At 51.6% G+C, this 20,463-nt stretch overlaps 1 protein-coding gene across 1 annotated transcript in view; it reads left to right on the top strand.

The window, feature by feature from the left end:
• Positions 1-20,463, top strand: part of LOC100120884 (UPF0489 protein C5orf22 homolog) — a 178,310-nt gene that overhangs the window by 55,798 nt on the left and 102,049 nt on the right. The window contains exons 4-5 of the mRNA XM_001604426.6: positions 5,721-5,847; positions 18,673-18,867. Coding sequence (XP_001604476.1) covers positions 5,721-5,847; positions 18,673-18,867 — 322 coding nt within the window. The remainder of the gene's footprint in view (positions 1-5,720; positions 5,848-18,672; positions 18,868-20,463) is intronic.

The raw sequence follows: 20,463 nt of genomic DNA, 5'->3' as shown, positions 1-20,463 counted from the left end.
GGCTTATCGGCTCTGCCAATCGCGTACACCGAAGGAAAAGGAATAGTATAGGCTCTCTGCGGTAGCCCCGCACGCTCGAAAGAGATACACACGGCTCGTCGTAGCTGCACGTGGAGATAAGCCTGTTTCCCTCCTCGCGCGCAGGCCTTTCAATTACTTCGTTGCTCGCGAATAAAGACGGACAGCCCGGCGGCGGCGGCGGAATGCATATGGCAGCTGGGGAATATAAAGGAATAAGGGACGGCGGCGAGGAGGAGGAGGAGGAGGAGGACGTTTTTGCGCCGGGCTCTCGAGCGAGATACACATTTATAAAGGCGTCTAATGCGATGATGAGGTCCTGCGCCGAGAGCTGCGAGCGGCCGAGTTTTATGGGAGCTCGTATTTATCATCGGCGCAGTGCGTCACGGCGCATCAACGGGATCTTTATTAGCCTCGGTGTATAATGGCGCCTTGAAATTCCATGAAATTCGATTTCTTCGCCATTAAGGGGAATGACGTGATCCCCGGCGTTTTGCCATTGCACACAGAGAGAGAGAGAGAGAGAGAGACAGACAGACAGAAAACGATCCGCGCCGGCGGCCTGATGACGCTTCTCGGAAAAATATCAGATTGGCTCTCGACTCTACTCTCGTAACGTTTTCTTCCATCTTTTTTTTCTATTTCTCGCGAATCGGGATAGAACAACGGCTCGCTGCAATCATCTCCTTTTATACCCGCGCGCGTACGCATCGTTAGAATATCGCGCAGACAGACAGAGAAGCCGTGTGGGAAGGCTGTAAGTAAGGCGCGTTGCAACACACTCGCTGCACAGACAAGAGAGATCTGTTGCGATTGGCGCGCGCGCGCGAGTGTCGAAAAGCCCGCGCAAAAAGCGTATGCGCATAGACGACGTGGGCAGAGAGAACGAATGGCCGACCATCAGCCGGATGCGTATTCCTCCGAAGAATTTTACACCGCATGCGGGCGCTTATAGAAGGAGGTTGGACGCGAAAAAGTTTCGCAGCTTTGTTCTAGTGCGGCAGCTGCGAGTCCAATTAAATTCGACTTGTGCTGCTGTTTCGTCAAGTCAATATAAGCAGATTTGAGTGTAAGAGTGCGCGGGGACGCGAGGAAGGAGCAGGGAATTTTTGTCGACGGCATAGGTATTTCGTGCCGCGCTGCTGCAGAGGGTCGACGCTGCGGCAAAGCCAGCTTCCCACGGCTGTTGACATGTTTTGTGTTCATTAGCCGGCCCGGCTCTCCCGAGAGAGTGAGAGAGAGAGAGAGAGAGAGAGAGAGAGAGCAGAGGGGGAGGCTGAGGGAGAGAAAGGAGTAGTATAGCGCAGAGAGACTCGCCGCCAGCTACCTACACACACACACACACACGCGCGCGCGCGCATACTTAGCTGCGCGCTCGCGGCCGCAGGCTTCCTTGGCTGGCGCTGCTTGTCCCGCAACAACCTTTTGCCTCTATGTGTACGTGTATACTATATACGCTGCGGCGTGAGAATAGTTATGCTCGAACCGCGCTCGCCTATATTCGCGGTGCACCTTCTCTCTCTCTCTCTCTCTCTCTCTCTCTCTCTCTCTCTCTCTTAATATTCATGCGAAACGGCCAATTTATCCGACATACGTAGAGCTTCCGACTCTCAAGCTCGCGGATCCTGCTCTTCTTTTAGAATCACGCGCGTAACGAGTCGTGCCGAGAAAGAAAAAGAGGATTAATCGGGCAAATGGCACAGGAACGGGGTCGATCCTACGCTTTCATCCGCGAAATCCATTGCGCGCAGAGAGAAAGCATTTTCCGCGCTATTTTTCGCGAGACTCGCCGAGCGCAAAGGCCAGAAAATCGCTCGGAAAGCCAGTGAATAGGAGAAACTCGCGTGTGCACAGGCTTAGCTGTACACGCGCTGATGGAAAGAAAAGAGCTACATAACGCTATACGCACGGAGAAAGAGACGGGCGTGTGTAACGCGTGTATAATGCGCCGTGTGTGTATACCTGCGCGTGTATACAGTTGGTAACGGGCGCGCGAGTAGTGTCAATGCCCGGCAAAACATCGGGCGGCGCGTCTGCGGGATGCGCTCGATGATTACCGTGAAGAAAAAAAACCGCCGCTTCCTATATGCTGAATTTCGTGTCGCAATCTAAACAGAGACGAGTCCCGCGTAATTGCAGGTGTATACGGCCGCGCGCCTATACTTACGCGAGGCTCTTTTGTTATTTTCTCGATCCTTTTTTCGAGTCTCCGAAAACGTGCCGGTTTCTGAATTATTAATAAAAATCCGGAAAAGCCAACATCGTCGAGACGAACGAGTAGAATACACTGCACACGTTTTACACGGCCGTCGGTAGAGGATGGAGGCAAACGGTGGCAGTGTGCTGCGTGTATATCCGGTTATAGCTGCGTATAGTGTGCTGCGAGCGATGTCGTTGGCCTGTTACTACTGCTGGGTGCTACTTCCTCTCGCTATACGCCACGGGCTCATTTAGACCATTAACGGATATATCTGTGCGATATCAACCGACCATCACATATTTTTCCAGACTTTACGATTTACTACTCCTCGCGAGCATATGCTGCAGCGGCGTCGAAGAAGAGCAACGCATACACACAGGATAGAGCATTGTGTCCCGCGTATATAGACGTGTCTCGCGGGCGCGGACGTGGGAAATTGCAGCGCGCGGATGAATTTAATTGCAGCGCGGCTCGCGCGTCCCTTTGAATGCAACAGCCGCGGCGGGGGAATCTGATAAGGTGCAGCGCCGCGCAGAAGAGAAGCAGTAGCTATCTCACTCGCTCTCTGGTGTTCGCGCGTATAATAAGTGTATACAGGCGAGCGTACGCTATCCGAATGCGGAGGCGGCTGCAGCTCTACGGCGGCGGCGAATGAGAAAAGAGAGAAAGGCGTGTGTATATATATATATATGTGTGTGTATATATGCTAGCGAGTCGAGTCGAGTCGGGGGAGGCAAAACGTGAAAAATGAATTTCTTCGGCGCAATATTCGCGGCAGCTGCAAACTTGGATACGAAACACGTCAGCCGGCAACTTCGTCGACTTTAATATCTCAAGTTTTCTCATACACGCGCGCGCGCGCGTCTTCCTCTCCCCCTTTTTTTTTCTCTCTCTCTCTCTCTCTCTCTCTCTCTCTCGCTCTCTTGCTCTCTCGCTCTCAATACCCGCCTGCTATGTATACCTGTACATTAGACACACTGCGCACAACGGAGATATTGCTCACTCGGCTGTCCGCTCGCGCAAGGATGCGTGCAAACTCGCTTATATTTCGCCGGCGCGACGTTTCTCTAATGAAAAATGACTCCTCCTTGCAAGGGGGGGCAAAAAACGATCAAAGAATATACGTGTAGAAAATCGCTGACTCTAATAATATACCGGGCTTTTTTGAATTGCAAATCCCGCAGAGCTGCGCATAAAGGGAGCTTTGATTGCACTTCCGAATGCGCTGCAGAGATGATCAGCGAGCGAGAGGCGGTTCGATCGCGTGCTAATTCGTCCTCTCTTTCTCTCGTGAGTCGCTGCTGGAAAGGACCGGCGTGGCCGATCCCGGCGCGATATCGTCGAGGTAAATGGAACGACGACTGCAGATCCGCAACGACATCGTAACTCTCGGCGCAGCTTCTCGTTAGTCGCGATGCCGTGTGTCCTCTCCGCGAGCGTTTTTCGCATTCGAATATATATATATATACACCATACACGCGCTGTTAATGACCCCGTGAACTGCTCTTCCACATAAAGAGAAATAGAGTCTCTCTCAGCTGTGTGTGTGTGTACTTTTTTTCTGCCGTATGTCGGGCTCGAAAAAGCCGGCGTTTTTCCGCGTAATGCACCGTGAAACGGACTGCAATCATGTTGCATTACCGTATCCCATTATACGCACGTATATATGTATATATAGCGTGCTCGCGTGGAATATCGCGTGCGACGCGCGCACGCAGCGAAATACTTTTCACTCTCGTTATAATACTCGACGCCGGCGCGATGGACCGTTTTACAGCCGTCTGCGATGTATGCGCAAGCATCGCTCTCCAGACTACTTTTGTCCAAACAAATAAGGATCCTTTTAAGGATCCTTGTACTCTCTCTCTCTTGCGCTCGTGTTCTTGGGCGCTTTCTTCGAAAAATGACGATGCGTTTTTCATTCCCCCCTCGACGATCTCTCTTATCCTCTCTCTGTGCAACCCCCGAGACAAAAGTACAATTTAGACGCCGCGGGCGTTCCCCGAGCTCTGAGAGACGAGCCTGTGCTTCGCGTGACGTTTAAAAAATGTAAGACACACCGCCGCTTTTTTCCTCCTCTTGTATATTCCTTCTTTTAATCCAGCGGCTCTTTCTCTCCGCAGCATTATGCGAGCGCGCGACATTGTGAAAACACAGAGAGAGAGAGAGAGAGAGAGAGAGAGAGAGAGAGCCGAATTAATGAGTAGAAAATGAGCGGGAATCAGCGAGCGATCTCCTTGGGTTTGAACTTGCCTGTACCGTTGCGTAATCCCGCCCGCGCCATAGGCTTTTACGTAAATAAGCGAGATACGAGTTTCGACCTCGCCCATTTCTCTCGCGCTCATTTGTAGCCGCACGTGTTCTACAAGCGATTCTTTTCCACTACAACCTAATCCTCCGCATTGAAAAGGAGCAATTACGATCAATTAAAAGATAAACGCTCCGCGCGAGGAAGAATAGGAGCCTAGACGCACGCTAGAGTGGGCTTCGATCGAACAGTATATACACCACTGACTGACTGACTGACTGACTGACTGGCTGTGGCTGCATAATAGCCCTAGGAATATTCGTGCATTATTACCCACGCAACTCTTTCCTCGCTCTCGGCTTTTTTATTTCGGACGAGTCATCGCGCGAGGGTGCGGCCTTTCGACGGCGGCGGCGGCGGCGTCCATTTGGCAAATTGATTTCATTACGCGCAGGTGCTACTCTCTCGCGTGTGCGCCGCAGAGAGAGAGAGAGAGAGAGAGAGAGAGAGAGAGCTTTGACAATTAACAATACCGCCGTACGTGTTACACACAGAAGCTAAATGGGTGCGTAGAATCGATTCCGCGGAATTTCTTCATGTACCTTATACGCGGACGATACACACGCGTACGCAGCTATAGTTTCGAAGAAGCGGCGGCTTTTCTCTCAGTCGAAGAAGGGAATAGAATTCTTATTCGCCACGCTCAGTTAGCGGCGTCCAAGTATGGGACGCAAGAACAGAGAGAGAGAGAGAGAACCAGTCGCTGCACGCGGCGCAAGAAGCTGCTGTACCGCTGCATGCGTCTCTCTCTCTCTCTCAAGCTTGTAAAAAGTAGTCGGCCGCTTCTCTCCGCAGAAGAAGAAGCCGCTCGCAATTGAATCGCGGACACGCACGAATAGCCGCGGCCGAGAGAGGGGGGGCGGAGGGGGTTTCTCCGATTTCGATTTCTTCGCGATGAACTTTGGATTTTTGCGAGCGAGCTGCACCGCGTTTACGGGCATCTCTCGTTGCTGCAGCCTGCGAGCGGTTTAAATTTGTACGCGCGAGCATAAACCAGTTCGCGGCGTAGCAGCAACGACCCGAGAGCCCGGCCGCGACACGAGCCGGTCAGGCTAATTAGCATCGGTGATTTACGTATTTATTCTCGATTTTACGAGGGCCATTAGACGGACTCGCGTTTTACGAGCCCTTGGATGCGCTGCGGTTCGATATCACACTGGCGGACATGTATGTATATGATTGGCATTTTTCCAGGCTCACCTGTCCGGAGCCGTACTTCGTCAGCGAGGCGCTCTACTGCCTGCCGGAGGAGCTGGAGAACACGCGCGAGGTGACGCTGCGCGTGATCACCGTCGGGAAATTCGTGACGGATCCGACCGAGGTAAGCCAGACGCTAATTCACTTGTATATACAGCATTCTCGCTGATGCTCATAAATATCAGCAGTCCCGGCGCGAGGAATCGAAGGGCATGAAATTTTGACGGGCCGACATGAATAATCCAGGCCGCTAAATAAACGCGCCCGCGAGAGCGATCGATCCATATTGCCCTCGCGTCCGATTGAATATTTCAAGAGTTTCCTTTCCTTGAACTCGCTTCGCTCCCGATGTATATATAACGGCGACGGCGGCGTCGTGTGCGGTATATATATACACGATAACGCTACGCACAAAGGCCGCTGCTGTTATCCCGTTGGGGCTCTGCTGCAATTATAAGCGGATTGAACCGTCGAATTTTTCCGATTCAATTATCGGGCCGCTAATTAGACGGGAAGCAGCAGCGGCTTTCTTTTTTCTCTCCTTCGACCGCGCGCGATTAATAACGAGCCCACACTCGCGCGCGAGGCTGATTCATGCACTCTATACGGCGGGGGGAACGAGCCATGCTTATACGTATATATTTTCGATTGGAATCGTAAGTGCCCGGCGATTTATGATTTTCATAAAGCATCTCTCGCCGCGTAGAGGCGAAACGCTATTTGCCTGCAGTCCGCTGCGAGATTAAATTCTATATGCCTACGCGGCTGAGAGAGAAAATCCTCTTATTTCACCTGCGCCGCTCGCATACACATAAATATAGAAAGGCGAAATATCGGCTTTTCTAATTTCGCAAAGCGCGTGGGCTACGCTGATGGAAAACATCGACTATTGGCCAATACGTGCTAACCAGTTTCGCGTGTGCTGCACGAGGGAGAGAATTTCGGAGCAGGTGAGAGCGAGATCGAGTGTGCCTGTGTGAGTGTAATAATGTTCGCGTCACGCGCACACAGAGATCTAGTTCTCGCACGGCTCATTACCTATCTGGGATCCGCGGAATGACGTTTATGCGATTTATGAGGCCGCTAATCTCGCTGTTTATATTATACGCGCATAGGCCTAAACTTTCAAAAACAAGCGACTCTCTTGTATCAATAACTCGCGGAGGAGCTTAGTTTCCTGTCATCGACGCGGCGAATTAACATACTCGAAATAATAGAGACTTGCGCTCGTTAGGGACACTTATACGCGGCGTTGTCGTCGGCCTTCTAATCCGCTTCCTCGCGGCTCACAAACACCGCCAAATGATTCAGCGCATATCCCGATACACAGAGGCTGCTAGCGATGACCATTAATTCAAGGGCTATCGCGCGAGCGGGATCCCTCTTAATTAACATGCTTGTACTTATCGATCGCGGCCGCGCGGATTACTCTATATAACGCGAGAGCTGTGTATGCTTCGGCCGTAAATTATTCAGCGGCCGTCTCTCGCGGTTAATTTTATCGCGACTCCCGGATGCGACTGCTGAATTATTTGTTTCCTCTGCGCCACCGCACTCGGTTATTAATACAATATATCTAAATTTCCTCTTTACACTCGCACGCGCCTCGATCTCCGCAAGCGACGTCTACTCGTGTATAGTGTGTTACGCAAGGCTGTGCACAGCACATATCCAAGCGAGACCTTTCACCGGCGGCGGCTGCATGTACGTACATACACTCTTTGTCCTCATCATCGTCAAAAATACATCTGATGTGCAACTCGCGCGCAGGTATCTATCATAGATCGTTGATGCAATCCGACGAACACTGACAAATGGGCCGCCGCTCTTTTTCCATTCGCGCGCGCGCGCGCGAACGGTTTACAATTATTACTCCCGCTGACTCGGACAAATAAACAAAGCGGCCGATGGTATCGCGCGGGTAAGCGCTGTTTTGCTATAATTTAAGCGTAAATTTTTCGAGCTCCGCGGCGAAAGAATAAAAAACGAGCGCGGCCGCTGCGCGCAGAAAAAAAAAAGGAAGAAACGTGCGTAGCCAAAGCAATTTATTACAAGAGAGCCCGCCGCGCGCGGTAAAACCGGTTGAAGCATTCCGCTCTCGTGTGTGCGCGAGAGCGAGCGAGAGCTAAGCGCTGCAGCAGCGGAGCGAGCGCGTTATGCCGCGGCGACGAGGAGGGAAAAATCCTAGCGCATTAATTTCAGAACTCGCGCGCGCTGAGGCAATTTCTCCGCGTAACACCTACGTAATTTTGTCATTCTCGCCGGCGCACTGTGGAGGCAATTAAAAGCTGGAGTATAGAGACCGAGCGACGATGCGCGAGCGCGCGTGTCGTCGAGTTTTCGATAAAAGTTCGCCAGTAGGGTGCAGTAGGCAGTGTAATGCGGGCTGTTGAACCGGCTCCCGTATATGCGCGTGTACGCTATTATAAATATGTTGTTCGACGGAGAGACTCGCCAGACCGGCCGGTGCATGCAGCGTAATTTCCATTCGTTCCTTAAATGCCCACTTCGATCGGCTCTCTCGTTCCATTATCCGTATCATTCGCGAAGCCGCGTAATTTTTCCTCGTGTTGTTCTTTCCTCCTCGCTTTTCCCTTTCCCCCTACGCTGACCGCAGCGTAAACGCGAATTCGCTCGCATTTAAATTCAAATTGGCCGCGCACGCCGGCAGCAGAAGCTTAATTATCGATACACATGTACGTATAAAACCGATCGTCGCTGCTTAATCAGTTTACTGCGCTGCATTACCGCGTGTATTAATATCCGCGGCCAAGTTATTTTCGTGAGAAGAGAATCCGAGCCGCGCGGATTTTCGAAGATCAATCAAAAACGGAATGTTCGCACGTCAGCGCGGGTAGAGTAATGAATTAGAGAGCTGCGCTTGCGGTGTAAGTAACGCTTTTATATTAAAAGAGGCCTAATCATTATACGCAGGCTGGAGAGTTAATTAGCGCTTTCCCGAGCGGCGCGTACAATGCTGATTCCATAAAGTTCTTATCTCGCGGCGATGGACTGGATTTTTCGTCAATTTGCAACGCCGCGCGTGCATTATACTCGAGAGAGTGATCTACTCTCGCTCCCGCAAAAACGTCGTCGGGATGATGAATGATACTCGCCTGGGTATACTCGGCGCGGCCGGGAAAAATTCGCAATAATCATCAATACAAGATTAATCGATATTGTGTGCGGCGCAGAGATTCGATCGGTTTCATTCGCTCGAGAAGCAGCTATAAAGTGCTGCACAGAGTAAGCATCGCTCTCTCTCTCTCTCTCTCTCTCTCTCTTCTGCGAGCGATATGTGCAGCGTAATGCCACAAGCCTCGACTAGCGATTATTGATTGAGGCTAATTCGGCGGAATTAGAAGAAGCGAGCCAAACTTTTTCGTATGTGCATAAAAGCTTCTCTCGGTGTATATACAAGCTAATCCCGATAAGCTCGTAAATATCGCGCTGAATAGCTGGCGCGCGCTGTGAGGGAATCTCGCGCATCGATAAATTCTTCGCTGTAGGATTCGACAATGCGTGACGAATTTAATAATATCATGCGCGCAATCGCAGCTACGGCGGCGTTATATTGCGCGGCCGGGGGCGTGGCTCTCTCTCTCTCTCTCCTGTATATATACGCTCATCGTCTTCCTTTTCTCCCGCGATCGGGCGAGCTTTTTCACGGTACACGACGATGCACTCGATTTTCGATTTCGACTCGAAAATTCGCGATTTACGACGACTCGCTGTTTACACACTCGGAGTATTGTATAGTAATTTACGTACGGTTCCATCCAGAGGGAAAGATGCATCGAAACGATAGCCATCGCGTAATTTTTGAGCCCTGCGCGGCGCGTCATGAAAGGATCGGCTCATCAAGATTTTCCGAAACGTCATGCATCTCAATCTTCGATGATTCGCCACGCGCAGCGATAATTTCGAGGAATAAGCCTCGGAGCGATGCATCGCGCGGGATCGAATAAAGTTCTCAAAGCGAGTGAGCTCTCTCGGCGAGATCGTGTGTCGAAAGCGCATCGATCGCGGAAAGAGAGGAGAGAGAGAGAGAATTATGCGCTTATAATGCGATGCTCGTTCATTAAGCGGAGCTGGAGCGGGGAAACGACGTGTTAAGAGCGCAACCTGGCCCCGGGAGGCCCACGCCTTCTTTGCGCACCGTGTACAGCGATGATCCGCGCGGGCCGCCGAGAGTCGAGAATTATCGGAGCTTACGCCGCTGCAGCGCCGCGAGAGAGATGCTCTTCTCTCTTCTCTCTCGTCTCTCTCTCTCTCTCTCTCTCTCTCTGCTCGCGGCGCCAGGCAGCCGGCGCAGATGCAACAGCGTCGGTGCTGGTTTTGCAGGTTCTGCAGCTTCTCTCCGCCGCTTCTTCTTCTCATCAGCTCGCTCTCTCGTACACTCGCGGCTTAATTTTTTCATTCGGACGCGCTGAAAATGTGCTATATCCGCAAGATTTGCATTATTCAATGCAGCTGCAGCGCTCTAGGAGCGTATAGTGGTGCAACAACTGCAGCAGCGAACAACTGCCTGGCACAGTTGACCCAGTTCTATCTCACTCTCTCGGTGCGGCAATATCGGTGAAGAAATGCGCGCCGGAATGCAGCGCGCTGCACTTGGGCAGACTTTCACTAGCTCGCTATTGCTCTCTCGATTTAGTAGTGCTCCATACTATATGGATGCGGATACACGTACAGTATAACGCTCGAGAGCCGAATAAGCGATCGCATAACTATTGCGAGCAACTCTGCGTAGGTCGTCGCTTTGAAATTGGCCCGTAAAAGTTCACCCGGAGTGAAAAATGCAGCAGCTACCAGCAGCAGCGTCCCATAATACGGCCGAATCGAATGCCTTGGCGCCACGGAGCAACGGCGGCGGCGGCGGCGACGGCGGCAGTTAAACTTAACTAACGACACCATTAAAATATCTGCACTCGCGAGAGAGAGAGAGAGAGAGAGAGAGAGAGAGAGAGAGAGAGAGAGTGCGCGCTCGGAGAAGGAGAGAATATGGCGATGCGCGCGTTTAGCCGATCATTAAATGCTCTGAGAAATGCGAGCGAGCGATGCGAAATATCGCCGAGTCCAAGCAGTAAAAATAGTCGCCTCGTGCGTGCGCGAGCTTCTCTCTCTCTCTCTCTCTCTCTCTCTCTCTCTCTCTCTCTCGATGTAATATACGCGCGAGGAAGAAGCCGGAGGAGAGGAAGAGGAGAGGAAGAAGCGAGAAGGGCTGCGCGCACACGAAACAAACGAAAGGGTCGAGTGCGCAGGCCGGGAGTGTGTATTTTTAGGCCTGGGGGAATAATACGGCCGCGATTCGTTGCAGGGGGGAGGTCGCCGACCCGCTGAGATGCGCGTCTACGGAAATAGGATCGGTAGCTTAGGTAAACCCGACTTTTCGGCTTGGACGACAGCCAGACGCTGCTGTACACGCATATACGGAGCCCTCGCAGCTCTCTCTCTCTCTCTCTCTCTCTCTCTCTCTCTCTCTCTCTCTCTGTATTATGCGGAATCTGCGAAAAAACTCTCTTCTGCCGCGAGAGAGCGGTAATACAGCCCTACCCTCGGCGACTGTGTCTACAGCCACACCTCGTCTCCACGACAAACAGCTGCCTAGTCGGGAACATAGGTGCAGCAGCAGCAGCAGCGGCGACGGATATGTGTATATATGCGCTGCTCGTGTCGTTCCTCCGCGCGCGGTGATAATCATCGATATTTTCTCTTCCGCATAGCGCTTCTCTCTGCAGCGGCACGTGACTGCAATTTTCCAAGCTTATATTCGGACAGTATACGTTACACGATAATGCAGCGCCGGGACTTTCGCTCGTATAACACACAGGGCTCTCGCGTTGGAAAGATGCGGCGACACATTAACAAATTCTGCGCGCGAGATATAGAGGCCTTTCTCCCCTGTCATTCCCGGCGCGCGATACCCCGAGCCGATAGCCGCGGCCGCGAGAGAATTATAGCGAGGCCTTTTTCTATGCCGCAAGAGAGAGAGAGAGAGAGAGAGAGAGAGAGAGAGATCCTTTGGCGCGCCGCTCGGGCGAAAATATCTCCGCGCGGCGGCAGCATTCACTGCCCGAAGGGGGAAAAAGTCCCAGTCCGCAAGCCAATAAAAGCTTTCCCGCGCGAGCGGGGAGGAATTGGCCTTTCACACGTGCCGCGTGTGGGAAAACGAGGCTTTCTTATCGCAGCGTTCTTATACTCTCGTGTATGTGGGCTTCTTGCGCGCAGGTGCGGAGAGAGAGAGAGAGAGAGAGAGAGAAAAGTCATCAAGCCTTGGAATTCGAATGCGCTCGCCGCATTCGGCTTTGTCAATAATCGGCTGTACGCCGCGGATTATACCAAACCCGGACACTCGCGAAGGCTCTTCTCTAGCGGCTGAAATTATATTTCGCGGTTAGCAGACGTATTGTACACGCGTCGTGCACTTATCGAGACAGCGCGGCCAAAGTGGACGAGTCAGAGTCTCTAATAAACACGAGAGCATTGTATGCTAATTGAGAGCGCGCTGCACGTCTCTGTTAGACCGCGGAGCGGATGACCAATCGCACACCTTGTCGCCGCGACTGCGAATGAGCTCTTCTTTCTTCGCGCTGCAGATTTTGCATTAGTTATAAACAAGGATGCGGTTGACAAGTTCTCACGGGCCTCCTCTCGATCTCGCGTGGGCCGGCGTACAAGCCGGTAATTGCGGATACAGCGAGCGCGCGCGGAAGCTACCCGATTGTGTGTTCCTCCAGATACAGATCTGAAAATGGATGTCCGCGCAGTTTTGCTCACTTTTGCCGTCCGAATAATCGAAGGATCGATCGGCGTAGTGCGCGATGGATAACGAGAGGCGTTGTCGCTCTGTCCCCCAGCTTTTATACACTGCAGCTTCCGTTTTCGTCCTCGGCAATAATTCACCGCGTAGACGCAGAGCAGCTCGATTGGGAGACGGGTAAAAACAGCGGCGACTTTCTCACAGAGTCGATGAAAAATTTGTCGCGCGTATTAAATGTATTATCAGCGGGCCGCGCGTAAGCGTCCGGAAGCGCGGCGCTTCTTAATTCTATCGATAAATAAGCTCTCTCTCTCTCTCTCTCTCTCTCTCTCGCTCGCTCGCTGCAACGCGCCGGTAATAAAAATCCGATCGTGACGCCCTTATTAAATTCAGCGGGGATTGAATTTTCCTTTAAGCGCACGGCGAAAGTTTTCCGCCCCCGCGCGTCGCTATCTATACATAACTGCGAACTTAAGAGCTCGCTGAAGTTTGTAATAAAATTACGATCGAGAGAGAGAGAGTGCTGATTGCAACTCGCGCAGCGCGTGTATTTAGACAGAGAGAGAGAGAGAGAGAGAGAGAGAGAGAGAGAGAGAGAGAGAGAGAGAGAGAGAGAGAGAGATTTAGATTTAGATTTATTAGATTTATTTGACGTACAATATGTTGTACGATAAATTGTATACAGCAGCAATAGTAGTACAGCAAAAATGTGTATTGTGAAAGTATGATAATGTGAAGATGGGTCAAGCGAGAGTGTGTGAGTGTGTACAGGCGTGTGTGTGTGCGTTTGAGTGAATGTGTACAAGCGATTCAAGTGTTTGTGTTTTCGAGAGAGAGAGAGAGAGAGAGAGAGAGAGAGAGAGAGAGAGAGAGAGAGAGAGAGAGAGAGAGAGAGAGAGAGAGGGCAGTGCAGCCAAGTCGATAAACTCTCCGTCGTCGCGTATGCGGCGCTGAAAAAAAAAACGGGAATTCAAGTCTATCGCGACATTCTAGACGCGCGGCGGTGCAGCAGAGGCAAAAACGCTGCGCTGCGCCGCGCCGCTGCCATTAAAAGCCATACAAGAGAGCTCGCTGTACACAGCCTGAGCGCTGAAACCTTCCACTTACTTGTCTCGCTCTCGCTCTGGCTCGCGCTCTTTTAAAACCTTTGGGAAATCACGATTTAGAACGGCGTTGCGAAAAGCGAAACGAAAGTGTTTTTCCCTCGACTGCACCGCGCTGCAGCAGCGCAGCTTTGTCGTACGTGCGGCATATTTATATAGGAGAGCTAGAGCTAGAGCGTATAAACGTAAACGTAATGCGTCGGATATATCCGAACTGGGTCGCCGCTATTTTCTCGGGGAAAACGCGCAGGAATTCCGAGCGGGGAAAAAGTTAACAATTATGATATACGCGTTGGTATATGGCAGCAGAAGGCTCTCGCGCGATGCAAATTGATCCCGCTTCGCGCGTATAAGCAAAAAGCGGCGACTGGAAGAGTATACGAGGTAGAGGGAGAGAAAAAAAAGGACGACGATAATAATGTGTATTGTTCGAGCCCGCGAGCGCTTCAATTTGCTCGTGTCCTTGAAAGACTTATGTTTTGCGTAATGGCCGAGGCAGACTTTTAGTATTGTATAATAAATAATTTAAAGTAGTTGTTTTCCACCTTGGCCTCTCTCTCTCTCTCTCTCTCTCTCTCTCTCTCTCGCTTCTTCCTCGCTTCTTGCAGCGCGCCGCTATATGGCTACGCGCATGGGCAGCCGTCGTTCTTTGAAAGGCTTTAAACGGTAAGCGCGAGAGCGGCTCGCTCTTTGTCGTATACGGCTCTCCGCGCTGAGCCGAAGACTGCAATGAGACATAAATAGCAATTACACACCGCTGCCCCGTAACTCGCTGCGCGTCCACCTTTTTTCTCTCTCCCCCTTGCGTGTGCCCGCCGCCCGGCGCACTTTCAAGCAACGATAACAACAATAACTCGCGTCTTTTAGATAGAGCGCCGCTAGATTTTTCGACGCGCAATAAACGCATTCCACAGTTCGCGGGGCTTAATCTTGGCTCTTATGCTAGCTCTCGCACTGCGATGGGGAAACGGCTCGCGGAATTAGTTAATTGCCCCGCGATAAAGATAGCCTTTGGCGCGCGCGCGCGCGCTGCCGAGAACAGTCCGTTGCTCCTCTCCGGCGAGTATCGTTAGCGGGGGGGGGGGGGGGGGGTACAGCCGATCGCTCGGCGTTTTGAGATTGCCACGACGACGGCCTATAAGGCCCGATCGTTAAAAGGGCGGACACACAATGCGGGAGCTACCGAGAGCTATTACACTTAATTAAATAGCGCCCGAGACCGAATTCGCATCGCGAGGTGTCGTCGTCGTCGTCGTCGTCGTCGAATTTCTCGAAATTCGATAAGATCCGGCGTCGAGCGCGTGTTGCCTCGTTCGGAATCGAGGAGGCGACTTTTCCTGCACTCGCGACGAGAGATCCCCGAGAGATCGCGCGAGAGGAGCCCGTCGATTACCGGACAGAGTCGACACGTCCTCAGCTCGCTCAGTTCCTTAAATACTTTTTCAGCTCTGCCTCCGCTCTTATTCCCGCTCGGGCTTCTATATAACGCTGCGCTTGTTCGCTCGGCTCCTCTTTTTCTCTCTGCTGCACTTGCAACAAGCATCCAGCGGCGGCGGCAGTACGGGAGCTCGACGCCCCTTATCTCGGGAGGCGATCGTAATTCAGCCGGAGAGAGATCACGCGAGGACTCCCCCGCATAGCTGTGACGCTCTCCGTTCGTTGTTGTTATTGTTGTTGTTGTTGGCTTCGTCGATGCAAAATTGTTTTAATCGACGCGCTGGCGCTTGCGAACGGAAGAAAGAGCGACAAATGGAAAACACTTGTAAGCCGCGGGAGAATAAAGTGCTGGCTGTCCGAACTCAATGTAGATACAGCTTTTATACGCGTTATCGCGGCAGCTCATCTTCAGCTCGAGAGCGCCGGGCTACACGATGTTGCTGCTGCCGGAGAAAAAGAGGCCACTGGACGAAACACACACATTGCGCGGCATCAAAGAGGCCCATTGTTCACGGCGCTGTGTGTACCGCTTCTAATATTCGCGGTTATTATTCGTTCGGAAATTTTCGCGATCCCGAGTCGCTAAGAATCTCTGGAATTTCCAAGCGCGTATACGCTCGCACGCGAGAATAAGCATAGCGGGGAGCGGCACTGCAGCAGAGAGGGAGAGAGAGAGAGAGAAAAGCCAGCGTAAGCCAAACAATAGTCGACTAATATACGGCGGCGGCAGCGGCGCAGAGGTAATTGTCCGACAATTATGGTGTGTATGCGCGCGACCCTATATATATAAGATATTCTATGCTGTACACGTTGCGCCGCCGCCGCCGCCGCGAGCGATGCGCCGAGCTTATCTTTATTAATTTATTTCAAGGGAACTCGAGCTCCTGCTACCGCAACTTTACTTTCCAAGGTCGAGCTACACGAACGAATTACCGAGCGAGAGAACGGATGAACGATCTCTCGACCCTTAAACGTACTTCCGGCGAGAGCGAGCGAGAGAGAGAGAGAGAGAGAGAGAGAGCCGCAAGGAGGTGGAGGCGAGTCACGGCGGCGGCGGTTCAAGTGCGAAAATGAATGGCGCGCTGCCGCTGCTTGGGCGCGAAATTGTACGTCTTTTTTTTACGGTCGATCCTAATTGAGAGCTTCGTGTATATAGCCTCTCTGAGAAAATTTTCTGCATTAAAGTCGCTTTTTTATTTTCAATTACACGCCGGCCGACGCCGTATGACAAGAATAATAAAGCCGCAGCGAGCTCGCGCGGATAAGTGATATTTGCTTTATAATCCCTCTCTCTCTCTCTCTTCTTTTATTATTCGCGACGCTGCGCGTTTATTTTTCGATCGCGAAAAATACTCGGATGTGTAATCGAGTCAACGATAGAAACTCGATCGTCGGCAATCAATTAATTACACGTCGATCTTTTTCAGAAGACGTATTTATATGGAAATGGGAGGGAGAGAGAGAGAGACATTAATAGCCAGCCGCAGAGTAAAGTGCAAACTGTTGAATAGGCTTTATTCGATTACGCATTGACATTAATTGCGGGCAATAGTGCTCGATTATTTTTAACTCGGCGCGAGTGACTCATTTGAATCGCCGCTGGTAATTGGCAGTAACGCACCCGTTTAAAAATTCTCCCTCTCCATCTCTCTTGGCTTCTATACGTCCATCTCCGCTCCTGCAGCTCTCGCCAGAGATGTTAATACTCGAGGTAATGTACGAACGCTTGTGAAATTTCGCTCCAATTGTGGCAATTTCGCGCGATGTTTACACGCAGCAGCAGCGGCACCGTCATCATCTCGATCCTTTGACCTGACGTACAAATTACATTGTTTATCTCTTCAATCGTGTCCTTCAGCCAGCTCGCACCGTGTACGTATATACTGTGCGCCGCAACGATTTCAAAATCCCGAGAAATATTATTCGCACCACGCGGCGTGTAATATTATATATACGTTATCCGGGCTGACGGCTTGGCATTGACAGCCGCGAATGATGCGATAAATAATGCAACGTGTGTGTCTTGCTCTCTCTCTCTCTCTCTCTCTCTCTCTCTCGCGCGCGCGCGCGCGCGCGACCGGATGCGCCTACGCCGAACTCGCATACTGATGTGCTGTACAGCGTCGGCCCGTCGTCGTCGTACACTTGGCTGTATACGCGCTAGAGCGAATTGCTCTTTGAAAAAATACGAGATGCTTCAATTGAGCCGCGAGAGCGACATCTGCGCGCAGAGGCGAGATTTCTGCATGCAGTCGCGGATGCATTGTTTTTTAATTATTGTATACACGCCACGTGTCGTCCCCCTACTCTCCGGCGCGTATATAACAAAGCTTCGATCGAGGCTTCGCATCTGCTGTTCGCTGCTCTCGCCACAATGCTCGCGCGCGACACTTCTAATTAAGACGACGCACTTTCGAGCTCTTTTATCCGGATACACACAATGCTCGCCTCGATTCCCGTAATATTCAACTGATATACAAGAGAGACACTCACACGGCTGCGCGATTATTATTCGTCTTTTGTCAAAATCCATCAGCGTGGATTTTTCATCATCCTCGACTCGAGAACGGTCGCGGCTATGCTAATCGCGCGGTATTTAAATGCGGCTCTACACTGCGCTACACGGAATGGGAGTCGACCCGTGACGGTGACTTATAATACCTAAGCACTTTTTCGTCTAGAGCGGCGTACAATGACACACGATTTTCGTATATAAAATTCTGGGAGACTAAAATAACTATGTATAGAACAAGACAGTTTTCTTTTTGTCTCTCTCGCGCAATAATTATCGAAATGATATACAGCAGCGCGAGGTAATATCCATTTTAACAACTTGTTTAGAAGCGCAACAAGCTTTTGTCTCGATTCTCCGGTCGCGAGACAATGCGCTTTCGTCACGCGGCTTAATCGCGTCATAATGAACGAACCTCTCTTTTTCGAAGAAAAACGACTCGCGCGACGAAAGAAAGAACGACTCGCTCCGCGCGGCGCGTTATTCTGAAAACATTGTTCGAGAGAGAGAGAGAGAGAGAGAGAGAGAGAGAGAGAAGCGAGACTCTTCGTTAATCACGTCCTCGCGCTGCATACGCAGAAAAAAGCGTCTGCGAGAGAGATGTACGCGCAGCGCTTAATCGCTTTTGCGCTCATTATTGCCGTGAATTTGAAAAAAAGCTCTCGGGCGCCATTGTGCCAGTTTGTCTAGCACTGCTGCTGCTGCTGCTTTTCATTTGTCGTCGTCGCGTCGCTTAGGCCTCCAGCATCTTTTGTCCCCGCGCCTTTCTCCTTTCTCGCGCGCGCAGCTCGTCGTCTTCTTCTGTGTTTAGCTGTGCATAATGTAAACGCCGCCACCTCGAAAAGGGTATACTGTATACGCTGTGTACGGGCTCGCGCAGCCGAAAGAGTAATATCCCTCCGGCTCCGCTTTGTGCGCAGCTCTGTTCTCTATCCTTTTGCGCCGGCGGAATATACTTTGCAACATCCTGGAATCATCGTTTTTGCACGCCTAATCGTTCCTACGAGCGCTATTGACTAATCTCTCCTCTCTATGACACATACACACACACACCGAGAGCTTAGCTATGCGGGGAAACCGGTAGGCTTCCTGTTGTTGAAAAACTCCTGATCGATATCCTCGTTTTACTTTCAGAGCGACGACTTTGGATCGATCGCGTCGATACTGCGACAGTACCTGCCGGAGAAGGACATGGCCTACGTGCTGGACATCGACCTGGACTTTTTCAGCACGAAGAATCCCTTCCGCACTCTCTACGAGCGCGCGAACCTCTACGAGAAGCTCGCCCAGCTGTACTCATTCAACCGGCCGTCATCGAGCGATCCTGAGGTGAGTCACTCGCAGAGAGAGGCATTAACTTTTCAATGGAGCACAGTCGGTAGTATACTACGCCACGGTATATATATATAGCTGGCTGAAGTGCGGCTGGTGGTGGTAATAGGCGCCGACTCTCTTCCACACTAGATCGCGTGTCATTAATAATTACTTAATAAGAGCTACAACAAGGGGACAGAGAAAAGAGAGAGAGAGAGAGAGATAGAGAGAGAAGAGGGAAGAGAGGCGGGCGATCGGCGTGACGGCGTTAATTACCTGGCGGCATTCTATTAAGAAATCAGCGGCGTCTCTCTGATCCCCCCGGTGTATTCTCTGTCGAGTGTGTCTCGCCGAGAGGAGGGAGAGAAAGAACACGAGAATCGTCTAGGGTCATTATTTATATACCGGCCGGCGCGTGAGCTGCGCGCACGCTCGGGCTATACAGAAACAGAAATAGAGCGCCGCCGCTTAATTTGCATATCTTTGCGAGAGCTTAATCATCTTCCGAGTGACATCAAGTGCCGGCACGTGCCTTTCTCGCTTTATTGCCCAATCGGACTCTCTCGATCCCTCATCGGCGGCGTGCACGCCTCATTTAAAGAGCGAAACTCAAGGCGCTGCGAAGATTAGCGAATAATTAGGTGTAGACGGTACGGGGAATACGCTATTTTTTCTCCCCTCTCGCTCGAGGTCGCGCCTCGCGGTACACACACAGGCCACCGGATAATACACAATGTGGCTCCGCTATACTATATATAATAGACAGAGAGGGCTCGCGGCCGCGGCGCACAGAAGGACTCTACGCGCGCTCGAGAGCGGACATAATGGCACGGTCCATTGTTTCCCGCGCTGCTAACTGCAGCCTGCTAACATCCGCTACGGGGATTCTCATCTGCATACACACGCGCCCGCCACTACTGTATACCGCAGCGAACCCTTTGCTTCCTCTCCACTCGTCCGCATAAACGGCCTTTCTCCGCGTACCTACTGCATGCGAGAGCGCGTCTACCGACAGACGCTACTAGCTGTATAGCTACAACAGACTCGTCGGATACGCGCCGTCTGGAAATCGAAAAAGCATATTGCGATTTGTCACGAGTTTAGCTCTTTCATGCAAATTCGACCGCGCGGCCCTCGGAAGTTTCCCAGGTTCCGCGGCTGGCTTTTTCATGCTAAGTATATCGAGCCGAGATCGACGAGAACGGGCGAACCTGTCATATCCGAGGGAGATTTCGTGAGAACTACACGGACGATGCACCGAATGCAAATGTCGTATAAGCCGTCCTCGATCAATCGGGCCACTGTGCTCGCTTATCTTCGCACCTGACGCTGTACACCTCTATCTATAGCATAGCCGCGCGGCTTCTGCAAAGGTAAACAAGCGCCGATGCGATAAAACGCCCGTTGGCCTCTCGCGAAAATAAGCTTTGTTATACTGGCGGCACTGCAGGCTGTCAGGGGCAGGAATATTGTTTAATCAGAATCGAACCGACCACCCGTTGTTTTCGGCCGTGTACTCGTATATACAAGAGAGGCCTTACAACGTCGCGCCGCTGCACTGGCGGCGAAGATGCAAACGCGGGGAGAGAGAAGCAGAGGAGCCGAACGAAG

This window comes from Nasonia vitripennis, chromosome 4, assembly GCF_009193385.2.
Source record: "Nasonia vitripennis strain AsymCx chromosome 4, Nvit_psr_1.1, whole genome shotgun sequence".
In the NCBI taxonomy this organism is placed as follows: domain Eukaryota; kingdom Metazoa; phylum Arthropoda; class Insecta; order Hymenoptera; family Pteromalidae; genus Nasonia; species Nasonia vitripennis.
The sequence above is the reverse complement of the archived record's forward strand: the minus strand, read 5'-3'. Positions and strand labels throughout refer to the sequence as shown.